Source organism: Nyctibius grandis, chromosome 8 (genome assembly GCF_013368605.1).
Source record: "Nyctibius grandis isolate bNycGra1 chromosome 8, bNycGra1.pri, whole genome shotgun sequence".
Classification (NCBI taxonomy): Eukaryota; Metazoa; Chordata; class Aves; order Nyctibiiformes; family Nyctibiidae; genus Nyctibius; species Nyctibius grandis.
The window spans coordinates 4,629,354-4,644,216 of NC_090665.1; the positions used below are offsets into that span (position 1 = coordinate 4,629,354).

Genomic DNA, 14,863 nt, shown 5'->3' on the forward strand with positions numbered 1-14,863 from the left:
TCTTGCCTCTTGCTGCAGGTCGAGCTCTTGCCCTTAGCAGCTTCGCAGGCAGCCTGGGTCTGGCGGGGTGGATGTTTCTCGGCAAGCGTTGCAGCAGCCTGTGCCTGCTCGAGCAGGGGGCCCATGCTCTGTGATGTGGGCTGCGAAATCATTTGTGAAGTGTACTGACCCGTTGCCATCACCTCAAAAGTCTCTGCTCTAGGCTAAATGCTATGGGTTTGAAGGAGTCTCAGCTGGGAGCCCCACACCTACTGCTGCACTGGAACACTGTTTTCCTTGCATAGATCCCCTGGACTCTGACTGAAATTTCAAGTGAAAAGTAAACACTGAGGAGGATCGAGCTTTTAAGGCACAAGTACGCTTCAGTGTATTTACTCGTTGAACGGGTGTAGGAGGTGCGATGGTCTGCAGCTTTGGGAATAGGAGGTGATGCAAATGGGATTTTGCACCGATTCAGCCCTGGGACTGAATTTCAACTGTAAGAGCAGAAAATACGTTCCAACAACTCCACATTTAAACAACGGCCCGTTTTCCAACACAGGTGATTGAAAGCAAAGAAATAGTGAAGGTACCTCGCTATTCTTCTGTCTCCCATCCAAACCTATAGCCTCTATAGCCTCTATAGCCAGACCCAGGGGCTGGCTCCAGTTCGTAGAGAGTCACTAAGCTGCAGGAGCAACCGAATTCACACCAGCTCCTCTCACTGCCCACCTACGGCACCAAACAGGCAGCACCAAACCCACCCCTTTATTCCAGACATAGAGTTGTCTTTGAGGATCCTCTTTGTTTTCTGTTCTCTGTGTTTCTTTCCAGATTGCCTGAAAATCACTTTGTTGATGTAAATGCTAAAATCCTGCACTTTTAAAAGAGATCTGGCAATAATTTACATAAACTCATTTAGAGGGGAGTTCACAAGACCTTCAAACATAAGTAGAGGCCCTGTAATATTGTGTTTAGCCAAGTATGTCTCTAGATTTCAGCCTGTCCAAAATATCTAATCTGAATTAGGCAACTGGCCTTATTCTTAATTGATTTTCCTATAATCCTGGAAGAAATTATTTTAGTTCTCAAGTGTTGTTTTCTTTCTTCAGATAGTGAGTACCATGGAAGTCTTTTAAAACTCCTCACATTAACTGCTGTGGAAATGCAATTGTGTTAATCTGTCCCCTACATGTAACATTTTCACTTGAATTTTTCAAATCAGAGCCTGAGAGTGAAGGATGCAGCTTTCAGTCTGGAGCTTTCTGAAGGCAGCCACCACATTTCATATTTTCTCCAGCTTTCTGGGGAAGGAGGTTTTGCAGGAAAACAGAGGATAGGGCCTTAAAAGAAGGGGCAGAAGCTGGGAGCTTTCCCACTCCTGGCTGATGAAGTCTCAGAGATGTGCACGTAAGCAGTTCCAGACCAGTGTGCAGAGTGGCATCAAGCAGAACCTGTGAAGGCGCAGGCTTTGCAGCTATCAGATTATATTAATTTTCTGTGCAGAATTTAGTCTTTCAGCACTCTGGCATTTTTCTAAAATAGACCTTAATAAAAACAGCCCAAGTTGTCTGGACCCCAAGGAGAACACTTAACCACGTCAGTTGTAGGGAATTACTGTTATGCCTTGATTCTCCTTTTGCAAATAGTAAGAATTCCCATGTATCTAAAAATTCCCTGTTGATCCCTGATCTGCTCCAGAATTAACCCGTCATCTGGTTTTGATTCCTCCACTGCAGGATGCCCCGAGGGAAGCTTTGGCCCGAGCTGTGAGTACAGCTGTCAGTGCCAGAACGGAGCTGCCTGCGACCACGTGAGCGGAGCCTGTACTTGCGCGGCGGGCTGGACGGGAACGTTTTGTGAGAGAGGTACTGCTGCTCCCTCTGCTCCCTGGCGGGTTCATGCAGATGGATTTTTGTTTTCAGATCACCAGCGAGCTGGTTTTACAATTTACCGTGCCTGATCTAAATAAACCATTGAATTTAACTGGAAAACGATACTGAAATGTGCGCTTCCATCCTAATTCAGCAAAGCATTTCGCCATGTGCTTAGCGTTGGGCACGTGTTTTAACGTGGTTAAAATTAGATACATGCTTAAGATTTGTGCTGTATCACGTCTTTATGAAGACTCTCTTTTTAAGCAGAGTCCTACTATTTGAACACTGAGCAGAAAGACACTTGTCCTGCCTTACACTTGCTTGTTCCTAGTGCATCTCTGATATGTTTTAGAGAAAAACATGGATCTGTGCATCTACCCAAAGAAACTCTTTAAAAACAGATATACTTTTAAGTTTAATTAATACAACAGAACATTTTCTATTACCTGATCATTTGGTAAAGCGTTGGAAAGCTTAGACTGGATTCCTCAGAAATGTTGTTTTGAGTCAGTCTGTGGCATCACCTAAGGAGGTTGCTGTCCTGCTGCATCATTGTGCCAATTGTAAAAAACACAGTCTTGAATACAACAGAAACAGCACGTAGTCTGTCGGGTATAATGAAAGTTATGTAAGTGTAAACGATTGAAGATTCTACAAACGATGATCATTAAACCAAAGTCAAAATTATTTTGCTTAGAAAGCAGCTTTATCAGCCAGTTTGCAAAGGCAGCGTTACAGCTGCGATGGAGGGAAGCAGCAGCGCTCGCAGGCAGCTGCTGCCCTCTGATGGGAAGGGAGCTGCTCCACAGCCTCACCAGTAGCGTAGCAAAGCGCCCAACTGGAGTTCACATACTGCTTGTTGTTTCCCTCTCATTCTTACCAGGAATTATTACACAAAATAAATACTCTTTTCAGGGTTCTGCTGCAAAGTGTGCCTCATAGTTTATGGTATCTCCACTATGTCCCTTTTTAAAATTATTTACTTTAACTCTGTTTTCATAAGTCTGTCTTTTCTTTTTTTTTTTCCCATCAGAAAAGCTATATGGTTGTCTGTGTTGTGGTGTAAATCTGTTCATTCCAGCAGGAATCAAAATGGGGACGAAGAGGCTAAATATCCCTCGCCACAGTAGGTGTGAGAAATATGGGGAAGCCTGGTTGAAGTCTATTGAAAAAAAAAAAATACAAGTCTCAATTTCCAAATCACTCGTGTTGGGCATTTTTATCTTTTTAAATTCCTGAAGGAAGATTGTGGTGGGGAGAGTAGAATTTAGTGCTTACCACTCATGACCTTCTAGTTGTCATAAGACCCTGTTTTCTACATGTTTTCTCTCGGGCAGGCAGGGGGTTTGCTCTGAGCTCACCTGTGTTACCTTTTCACTGAGAAAGTTTCAGACAGAATGGTTTGGCTGGTTCCAAAAGATGGAGGAGGAAAACACGTGGGGTGGTTTGCCCTTGGTAGAACCTTCTTGGCACCTTTTCTCTGAGGAGCTGTAGCACTTCTGTTTTTAGTGACTCGGAGACTGGCAGGGTTTCCTTCTGGAGGTGATGTGCTTTTTGCTGTCCTCTTGGCAATCCTTCCACATCGGCCAGGCTCTGCACCTTGTAGACAAGAACATAGAGATTGAAACCTAGTGCAGTTGAGTTGCCTTGGACTTCTCACATACTGCTAATGCTTCATCCCATGGATGGGGAGGACTTTTCCATCATCACAGAAACATTGAAACTGCAACTTTTGCAGCCTTCTAAGTTCAAAGTCCTAGGAGAAGACCCAAAATTTGCCTTTGGGTTTTTTTGGAGTTGATTGTCTTTTTTTCATGTGGGAACAAAGTACAGCTGTTCCTTTTCATTAATTTACTACCTTCAGTATGAAGTAGAGCTTCATAGGTTTACATGCCAGTCCCTGCTGCAAAACGCCACTTCAGTGGACATTTCTAAGTTCTTTATTTGCCACAAATTTCCATAATATCTTCTTATTATTTATTAGCCGTCAGTGCTCGCAGCTCTGTTACAGGCGTGCCGTGCCGAGCGAGCCGGGTCGCCCTGCCCTGCACCACCAGGTTTGCTCTGCTCCCATTTGGGAAGGCAATTGTTATAATTGATTTAATTCTGTGAAGTGCTAAGCATCTGCTGCTCCTGCTTTGAATGTCCTGCTTGTCTTCACTGCGCTGTAATTTTTTTAATTTCGTTCCTCGCTGCTCCCTGGTATGTGTTGCATGACCCAAGGCATGTGTCCACTTATGGGATCAGACCAAGAGAAGAATTATCCAGTTTGCTGCTTGATTTGGCCAAATATCCCCAAATGCTACACGATTAGCCCACAAACAGGAGGCAGCACGAGTCTTGGACTTTTCTTACAGCAGGTTTATTAATTGATGCATTAATAACAGCAACGTATAGCCCTCGTGAAGTGCAGCACTCAAAGGTTGCATTTGAACTGCTGCCTAAATCAGCGCTACCACAGGACAGGCTGAGTTGGCTTCTGTCTTGGATTTCAGCAGTTAATCATTATCATAAGATAGCCCAGCAAGATTTCTGTTTTAATACCTGACAGTGCTCTGTAGTCCCTGCATTAAACAAAGAAAAACTTTGTCAGCCTTTGAAGTCAGGTAGGGTTAAGTAGGAGAAGTCCTTTCTTGTATGCTGTGCCATACATGCTACTGAAGCATAAATAAGGACATAGAGATTGAAACCACATGCTGATGTCTCTTCCTTACAACTTGATAACAGCTCTCTCCCCAGCACGACCTGAACAGAGGCTGAGGGATGCCCTTACAGTTTTATATCAGCACGAGGCACTGTTCTGTTTTTCTGAGACAGCACATACTTGGAAAGCGGCGTAAGCCTGAAATCTTTCATGTGCCGAAGAAGAAGCTGCAGTGTGGACAGGGTGAAGGGGAAAGCAGCCTTTTGATTTTGAGTAGGTGAAACAATTATGTGTAGTCAGAAGCGAGTCCAGAGGAAGGGGACCAAGCTGGTGAAGGGTCTGGAGGGTCTGACCTACGAGGAACGGCTGAGGGAGCTGGGGTTATTTAGCCTAGAGAAGAGGAGGCTCAGAGGTGACCTTAGTGCAGTCTACAACTACCTGAAGGGAGGTTGTAGTGGAGTGGGAGTCGGCCTCTTCTCCCAGGCAACTAGCGATAGGACAAGAGGACACAGCCTCAAGCTTTGCCAGGGGAGCTTCAGGTTGGACATTAGGAAGCATTTCTTCTCACCAATGGTCATTAGCCATTGGAAGGGGCTGCCCAGGGAGGTGGTGGAGTCACCATCTCTGGATGTGTTTAAGAAAAGACTGGACATGGCACTTAGTGCCCTGGTCTAGTTGACGTGGTGGTGTCAGGGCAATGGTTGGACTCGATGATCCCTGAGGTCTCTTCCAACCTGATTGATTCTGTGAGCAGGAGCTCTGAGAATAAAGCAGCCAAAGCAGATGTTGCAGTGTGTTACACTACCACCATCACTGTCTGAAGGTCCAGTTTTGCCTATATATTGCAATTGAAAAATACTGAATTTCCCACCCTTGTAGACAAAGGAGACAGCAGTTCTTTCTGTTAGAGGACTGAATTTACAGTTGTGGAAGAGGCAGGATGAGTAGGCTGGGACAAAGAGCCTGGGTGTGAAGAAGAGACAGGGCAAGAAAAGGGACAGAAGAGCCCAGCAGTGGAAGATGCACATGGATAATGGTGTTATTCTGACCTGACGGAGAGCTGTGAAATTAGTGTGGAGGGTCGTTGGGTAGTGTATGTGATGATAAATGTCATAATACTCTATTGGGAAGCCAATTGTTCTGATTTCATGGAAGAAGTATGTGAATTGGGTTTTAAATATAAGTTTATATTGAACAAGGAGGACAAAGCTAAGTTTTATTGAATAACTGCTTATTTAATGAGCACTGTCGCTCCTGCAACTGAGTGATTCAGGTGTTCTGTGGAAGGAATGACATACAGTTGTGTATCTACAGATTTATTATCATTTAGTATAACATAATTATACATGCACTTGTATAATCTAAACACATACAAATATATATATGCAGACAGAGGTTAAAGTAAGGCTATATAGACAACATAATTCCTAATTTTTTTTTAACTCTGTATAGCAGCCTTAACATTCTTATAATGCAGCATTTGGGGTGTGATGTGGCCCACTGTCAGGCACCGATGGGTTATTTTCACAGCTGTCAACACTGGTACAGATGTAAATTGAATCCATGGGACTGCTCTGCCTTACATGTCCTAGATGTAGGTACTGAGCTCCTTAAGCTCCATGGAGTTGTTCTGCTACGCTTCATTTGTCTTGGTTTTCTCTACTCATTCTCTTTGACCGGTTTTCATTTCAGCACTGAAATCCAACACTGTGGCTTATGTTCACTGTTAAAAAATCTTTAGAAAGGTGTCGGGAGAGTAAATGGGAGCATAAGTTTTGGATTTCAAGAGACGGGGAGATCAGCAGGGATGGCCCCCTGGCCTTGCATTATGTTGAATTATTTCCTTTGTCCTCTGCCCATTACAGAAGCACAAGTACTGGCTTGTGTGAATCCAGATCCAGCCTCTCTCCTGTTTTATGGCTTTTCAGTATTCTCTGCCCTGTTTTTCTATTGCTTGTGAAAAATGGGTCACGTTTTGCTGAGATACACATAGCATAATTGTGCAGGCTTAACCTTTGAAGCAACTTCGGCTCTTAAGCGTAGTCACAGAGTGATGTGTGACAAAGCATCCACGAAAAGATGAGCAGCGCCCCGTGTTTTCAGATCTCTGAGCTAGAGTTTGTGCAAGAAAGAAATGGGAACTTGGCTAAAAAATCGTATGTTTTGCCTTTTCAGCTTGTCCAGATGGATTCTTTGGGCTTGACTGCCACCAGGTGTGCAAGTGCAAGAACGCTGCCGGCTGCAACCACGTCCTGGGAACCTGCCGCTGCCTGCCCGGCTGGCTCGGAGAGACCTGCGAGCAGCGTACGTACCGCCTGCGCCCACCACCCCTTCGCAAACCCCTTCAGCACCGACGTGGGCTTCTGCTGGGAATGCAGGATGACCTACCAGGGTACAATTTTAGATAGGTCACGTTCCTTTCCAAAGATGCCAAAAAAGGGAACAATTTTTGGTAGCTGTGTAAATAATCAACTACTTTTTTTTTTTTTAAACTGCTGTTGGCACTTGTCAAACATAATAAGCATCAGTTTTTAAATAGCAGAGCTGTCTTCTACCATATGACAAATCTCTGCTTTTTGGGTTTTGTGCAACATTAAGAGATGAAATGTATCTCTGTTTCTGGTGTATCTCAGCTATAAAGTGACAGATTACACATGCGCAAAGTCGAAAAATCAGAGCTGGGACTATTTTGTTATTTAACCATGAGAAAATATTTTTTTAACTAATTCTTAGAAAAAGTATTTGTTTTAAAAAAAGCCAACTTCCTAGATTTTCAGAAGTATGGATTATCTGACAGCCTTTGAGCTAATAAGGGGTTTTTGTAAGTTCGTGTTTATGCATATATAAAATAGACTCTTCTGAGAAACTGTTCAATAATTTAATGGGAAATGAAATTATTTTCTTTAGCTACATGGCATTACATACAGAGAGCACTGAGCCCATTTGCAAAGTTTAGCAAATAGGTTTTCTTTTAAGATTTTCAGATTTTAGCTTCTCAGCTTCCTAGTTTTGCTTTAGTATGATGTCATGGTCTGTATTTCCTTGTGAAAATACGACTGCTGTCTGCAGGACTGTGTTGTAGAGCTGGGGTCCAAAGCAGCAGTGTACAAGGAGCCAACTTTCATTGTTAGTGAACACTTTCCTAAGACTTCTTTAATCCACAGGTTGCAGATTTCTGCAATAGAAAATCAGTTTAGTTTAGAAAATAAAGAGAAAGGGTACTTGTGTTGAAACAATCGTATTTCCTAGACATGCACTGTGATATTATCAGCCCAGTTTGAGGGCTGTGCTTGCTCGTGATAAACTATTTCTGTTGTTTGCCCCCCACCATACAGCCTGGCTTCTGGAAAGGACTTGTAATGCAAAACCCCCTGGTGTTCTGGTTTGGAAGAGGGTCAGTGCTGCTGACTCTTTCCACTTTGTAGATATTTCTGCACACACCCCACAGCTGCAGTCCTTTTTGCCTCCTCGTGGCCCCCCCATAGGAACGCTTGGCTCTCCATCTCCCACTGCCTAAAGATGGTGGTGATAATACTCCCCTGGGGGTGTAGGTTAATGAGCTGACTGAAATAAAAGCAGAGCCAGGGCCATACAGTCAAACCACAGAGCAGAAAAGGTGCTGCTGGACAGGTATGATGTTTGCTTCTTGGTCGCAGCCCACTTTTACTGCCCTTCAGCCGAGCCACGGCGTTAGCAATGTGTCACCTTGGCTCTTCCCTGCTCTTTAGACTGCATTAGGGATGGGAAGCTTTGCTCCTACATATTTCATTAAATTCAATTAAGAAATGGAGCTCTTTGTCAACGGCCTTCTGTGCCCCACTCACGTGAAAAACTATCCTCTTGCGCCACAGCTATTAGAGCTTTATGCCAGGATGATTTATTCCTCACGCTGGTGAAGATGCCAAAGCCTTCGAGGTCTCCTTTGCGTGTAAGTAAAAGAGCAAGGTCAGTTAACAGTTCGAAGAGTAACCTGCTTTTCTCTTGGCTGAACGATGAATCTTCATTTTGATTTTAAGACTGGACCTCGGCCACACTACTCAAAAGCTGCTCGGAGTAAGGCGACCACAGGTCGGAGATACTGGCTCACAACTCCCCATCCTTGTTGGGTGTTTAATATTCACCTTACCGGTTCCTGGGACTCGCAAACTCTAGCAGCTTGGAAGGACAGCACTCGTGTTCAAGTAATCAGATTGCAGGCAATGTGCTGGAGGGTATCGAGGAATAATTTTGACATCATGGGATTTGAATTGATCTTAAGCCAGCCATGCAGCGCATTTTTTATGCTGCTATCTAATTATGTGCGATACGGACAGTAATGCCTTTTGTTGAAGCTGCCTAACACTTTCCATTACAAGACTGTGTTTTTCAATTGCGTGTAAAAGAATTACATTAATCTGGGATGAAATCTGCCAAGCAAGCTCTGCCTCAGCTTAAGGTTGTGTTTGGTGATTTTTTTTTTATTTTGGGGTGGGTTTTTTGAGTGTCTGCCTAAGATAGTTTAGGTTTCCAAGAAAGAGGTTTAGGAAGGGTGTATTGCCTATGTTTAAAATAAACTAAACTGTTTTGTTGAGTGTCATGATGCCTCAGCAATATAGAATTGAGGACTTGACATTTGGCATCTCTTTGTGCCAGAGATGAAACCTTCCTTTCTATATACAAACTCATCCAAATTTTGCAGTTTCCAAAAACAACCAACCAACAACAACAACAAAAAATCTCATGTTGTTTATGGACTGTAGAAGCTGAGCACAATTCAGCATCTGCATTTTGCCCTGATTCTATTAGTTCTGAAACACCTCTTGTTGTTGGGGCTTAGCAGGATCTTCACAGAAGCAGTTCCTTGTGGCAAAAAGAGACCACACTGGTTTGCAAAATAGATGAGTTCGGAAAGATTGGCTCTGCCAGAGTCCCAGCTCAGGGGCACTGATAACCAGGGGTTTGACATTTCATAGTGTGTGAGCGTTTGACTTTGCGAATTCCCTGATCTTTTAAAGCTGAAACTTAATTTTGGGGAGAATAGTCCATGAGAGCTGCATGAAATCAAAGCTTCTGGGCACACTATGGAGTCTTAGTGCCCATCGTTTCCCTGTGCTCCCCGACGCTTTTGATGGCTGTTGGCTTCCACACTGAATGTTTTGGTCTCCAGTTTCATGTGTTCCTTACTCTGCATGCAAAAAGGTATTTTAAAGACTGCAAATTAATAATCCCAAATGAATAGAGGAAAGGCGCCGAGAGGAAAATTTTGAAGCAGAGAGATGTCTAATAATTTAAACCTTTCTATTGCTTCTTTCCTTTGCACTCATCATGAAGAAAGGAGAAAAGTCCCATAGTTATTTGTACATTCAGTTGTGGAACTTCATAAAATAGCTTCAATATATCACCTGTTATCTTATTCTTCAGAGACGTACTTTAATAATCAGGATTGTCCTACAGAGAAGCTAAAAAAAGTTTGTATCCACACAACAGGATAATAAAAAAATTTATTCTCCAAAAATTTCTGCTTTCTTACCAGAATTTTCACTGGAAAAATCTTTTGTCTTCTCAATAAGCATAACAAGAGCTTTGCACGCATACTCCAAAAACCTCACACGAACCACTAGTAACCAGTCAGGGGACCTGGTTATGAGATGGTTTTTCCTTTGGCTTGGTTGTGATATAGTTCTGGTCTGTATTGTGGAAATATTTAGTTCTGCTCCCAAAACTGAGCCAGAGCTCTGTAGGATGGGCTGAACCTTTAACTTGGCAACCAAGCCTCATTTGCAGAACAAACTTTTAACTGTGATGGGACTGAGCTCCTGCACTTTCTTGTGGTTTCAATGTGGATGGGGTCCAAGCGATGACAAAAATGAACACTGTTGAAAAGTCCTGGGAGAAATGGTGTCTGTGAGAACCATGTCGGGAAGCTGGACGTTTTCAGATGGGAAGAAAAGGGCTGAGAATGGGTCAGATACTGTCAACCAAGTTCACCCCTGAGGTCGAGATGGTTTCACTCCTCCCTTCGGTCCCCAGGGATGTGTCCTCCCACAGCACTGCATCTTGTTCTGCACACTGACACCCTCAGGCATAGAAGTTTTGACGAAAAGTCGTCTTTTGGGTCTGATCCTGGGAGATGTCGCATTCAGCGAGTGCAGGACGCTCTTCTGGATCAGGGCTCAGAGCCTTTTTCGCCTCTCTGACGCATGCCAGCAGCACTGCAGGGATGAGAGGCTCTGACAGCTTCGTACAAGTGAAGGAGAGCTTCTGCAAGGCGGGCACAGAAACCATGCAAGGCGGCTATCCAACTTCATCAATGCGTTTGGTATTTTTTGGGTGATACCTGAAGAAAACAGGGTAGCAGTACTGTCTGTTTTCCACCATTTAAAGCTATCCAAATCTCCAATGCAATGGAGACTACAGGAATTTTGTCACTGCCATTTTTCCTAGGCAGCAGGACTGAAAACAGAGCTGCACCAAGTGTGCTTGTGCGAGATGACTGTGTTAAGTTTTCACCTGGGAGCCAGCTGCTTAACCGAATGCATTGAAAATATCACCCCTCTCTGACCAAAGAATGAGACTCTGGGTGAGCAAAGGCATCCAGCTGTGAAAAATGAACCCTGAAAACAATGAAGTTGTCAGTTCTCTTACCAGGATGCAAATAAATACCCAGGCTACCAAGCTGGCGGTTCTGCTGGACCATTAGTTTAGCACAAAGACATTCTGCAGGGCAGGGGCTGACAGCTGATCCATCACCTGAGCGATCCTGCCCTTCGATAAAAACCTCTTCAGAATGTGCTATGATACATATTTTTAAGCCATGTTATTTACTGTTGGGCACGGTTAATATATGGATGTAGGTGCCCTTATAATGTGAAAAGCGTGTTGTCGGAAGCCAGTTTCAAACTGATTTCTCAGGCCTTGGGTTGTGTCTCAGGTTTGCTCTGGGCAGTGCCTCCTTTGATGCTTCCTGATGGGGTTTTATGGACTTTTCTCGTTGCAGCCTGCCAGGGGGACAGCTACGGGCCAGGCTGCAGCCGTGCCTGTCACTGTCACAACGGAGCGCGCTGTCATCACGTAACCGGGACGTGCCTTTGTAGCCCGGGGTGGAAAGGAGCCACCTGCCAAGAAGGTACAGTCAGAAATTCATTCCCCTGGCAGAGGATTATAGGAGGGGAAAATAAAACTTGTGCTCAGGGGGCATCGTTGGCGTGTTAATTATCAGATCATTGCCCTGTTTTGTCATTAGTTTTGTATCCACACAATAATGTGGATCAGTCCATTAAATAAATCTGTGATGCCGCGTTGGAGGGGTTGGGTGTAGGAGCTCGGCATACACGTGGCAGAGGGGGCTGAAACAGAGTCATAAACTGGAAAGAGAGCTGATTTTGAAGGCTGATTAAGGGAGAAAAGGTCCATAAAATTCCCATTTATGACACTGAAATGAAACTCTTTCTTTTCTACGGCCTGCTTTACCATCCCGTGCATGCGACTGCTCCACGTCATTACCCTACGCTGTTCCAGACATAGGCTAAATCCAGAACATATGAAAGGCATTGGGACTTTCAGCCTTGGCAATTAGACTGATATGTGTGACTCAAACACAAGGCCAGCTCCAAGGAGTCTTAAGAAAAGAGGCTGGGAAAGAAAGGCTGCACTGGGGCTTACATTTCACCTGCATCCAAACCGCTAGAAAAAGCCTGTCCATCCCCGTTGCAGCAGGCTCTTTTTTCTGTGCCTCCCCTGCGAGGTGCCCGGCTCTGTAAGCAGTGCCACGGAGCTGGGAGTGCTGCTGCGGATGCTCCTGGGTGAGCTGGGGTTTGGAGTCCGCACCTCCACACAGGCAGCAGCTGCCCTTCAGCGTACCAAGAGGCTGGCTAGGGGAAGTGGAATGAGAGCTGATGGGGTAGAGGAATATACCAGTTACGTGGGTCCCCCTTCAAAACCTAATATAAAGAGTTCTTTCCATGGAGGAATAAACAGTTTGGAAGGCACAAAACCTTTCCTGATGACGTGTACAACACAACCTAAAATCTTCTGGTTTGCATGAAGGCCTCAAATACAAAACCAAAGCAAAAGGTAAAAAAGCTGTTGTCAGATATGAAGACATTGTCAAATATACCCTTTTTCTTTAATGATACATTTGGGGAGTTCTTTTCTCTTTGGAGGTAAAGAGGTAGAATAAGTGTGTGAGGATGGGCGAGCCATCCTCTGGTGACTGTGCTTTTACAGAGTGAGAACTTGCTGCTGTTAGCAGCTTAAAAAGGTGCCACTGGCTCCTCCCCACAGAGGTGTGAGGTTTTTGTGCCAAAAACTTAGGTTCTATCCATAGGATCTGGTTGTGATGGGAACTGATAAACTTGCTTACCTGAAATTAGGTAAAGTGTGAAGTGTCATGAGCCAACTATGGGTAGCAGGATCAATTAGAAAAGGAGTTGTAATTTTAAGAGGACCGTACAAAGAAATTCTGAAAACAGGGAAATCAATAACTCCCCTCCTTGGTGTTGAGAAAGCTGGTAGGAACCAGGAGATGTTTTTCGTAGGTGCGAACAGAAAATCTCAAGGTCATTTGGTGGGTAATAGCTAATTTCCTTCATCATCTATTTCGTTCCCAGGTGAGTTTTACACTAGTCTGTGTAATTCCTTATCAGCCGTGGCCCCATTTTTACTCAGTTATACCTTTCACAGCATCTTCATGATCACCAGGGCGAGAAGGGGTGTAAGCTGGGAAAGGTGTTTAACCTGCGTCTTTCTCCTGCACTTCTTAATGGAAGGCTTTTGTCCTACCTCCTCTTTGCAGCCTGTCCTCCTGGATGGTATGGTGCAAACTGTCTACAGCACTGCGTCTGCCACGGCCAGGCGACGTGTGACCCGGTGACGGGCGAGTGCCGCTGTCCCCAGGGTTGGACGGGGATAGCCTGTGAGCTGGGTGAGTCTCATCATGTCCTCCATCCCTCCAGTACCTTGTTTCAAGTTGCTCTGCAAGGAAATCCAGTTCTGGTGAGGTCTGGGGTGAGACAGCCCAGAGAAAAGAGAGAGGAGGGGCAGAGGGCTGGAGAGCACCGGGTGTGGAGAGGTTGAAAAAGTTGGGGCTGTTCAGTCGGAAATGAGAAGACAGAGGGGAGATATGGCATTGGCACTTGAATGTACCATGTTGCTAGAAACTTGCTGGACAAAGGAGAGGAATAAGCTATTCTCTGTCCCTTGGGGACAGGGAAGATAGGTAATGAACTCAATTTGAGGAGAAAAAACTAATAAAATAAATCCTCTGAGGGGAAAACAATGTCTTTCTAGAGAATTTTGTCAAGGGAGGCTTCAAAAATCTCCCTCACTGAAGTTTTTTAGGACCAGCTTAGGTGGCTCACCATATTTCAGAGGCATTAGTGTGTTCTTCCTGGAGCCCCTCCAGCCTGGGTCCCCCGTCAGTCTCCCCCATCTCGTTTCAGAGTGTGGGGACGGGAGGCACGGAGAGGGCTGTGAGAAGAACTGTAGCTGCCACCACGGAGTTTGTGACCAGCACTCGGGGAAATGCATCTGCCATGCTGGCTGGACCGGGGACCACTGTGACGTTGGTAAGGGCAGCTCCTTCTGCAGATGCCTTATTTTAACAGTATCTTCTGCAATCAGCCATTTCTGCCTCCACAATATGAAGTCCGTTTCTCTTTTGTATCTTGATTTTCCAGTATTCTGTATTCCAGTAAGAAATAACGCCGGTGTGAGTGCTCACCGTGTGTCTCAGGAGCCCCGGAGGCAGGTCTCTGTCCAACCACAAATACATGCCCTTGTCCAAATCATTTTATCTCCTCCTACTTCTGTTCTCTGCCTGCTGAGAAAATGAAGGTATTCCACAACTTTGCAGTTGTAAGGAAGAACATAGGAAAGGGAGTGAGGTGTAAGGAGAGTTTGCCAGATCAGCCACGTGCTGCTGCGTCTCTGTAATCAGCGAGGGGAGCTCAGCAAATTGGTCTGTAAAGGTCCGGATTGCACCTGCCTTGCATGTGGTCCAGATTGCTCAGATATGACGTAGCTGTCTGGCACGTGAGGATCCACGTAAAACCCCAAAATAGAAATCTTATAAGCAGTAGGTATCAGATGATTTGAAATGTACCTTCAGCTCCGCCACTGACGTGCTGTGACTTTTGCAAGCCACAAGAGATTTTGTGATGTCTCCTGAGGTGCTGAGGACTCACAAAGCCTCAGACAGCAGTGTGACCTGTAAAGCCTCCACAGTGCCCACCTTCCTTTTCTTCAGGCCTCGTTTTCTCTTTGATCACTTTGCAGAGACCTGTGAGGTGGGAAGCAGTACGTGGACACAGTGTATTTTCACTATTCAAAGAGCTGTCCCTCTGCCTGTGCATAATTGTGTAAAAGTGAACAGCATAGACATCTC

At 44.8% G+C, this 14,863-nt stretch overlaps 1 protein-coding gene across 1 annotated transcript in view; it reads left to right on the top strand.

The window, feature by feature from the left end:
- The window catches only part of LOC137666454 (multiple epidermal growth factor-like domains protein 6), a 199,483-nt gene that overhangs the window by 168,874 nt on the left and 15,746 nt on the right, over positions 1-14,863 (top strand). Inside the window, exons 23-27 of the mRNA XM_068406464.1 lie at positions 1,719-1,847; positions 6,676-6,804; positions 11,477-11,605; positions 13,274-13,402; positions 13,920-14,045. Of these exons, the coding sequence (XP_068262565.1) occupies positions 1,719-1,847; positions 6,676-6,804; positions 11,477-11,605; positions 13,274-13,402; positions 13,920-14,045 (642 nt within the window). The remainder of the gene's footprint in view (positions 1-1,718; positions 1,848-6,675; positions 6,805-11,476; positions 11,606-13,273; positions 13,403-13,919; positions 14,046-14,863) is intronic.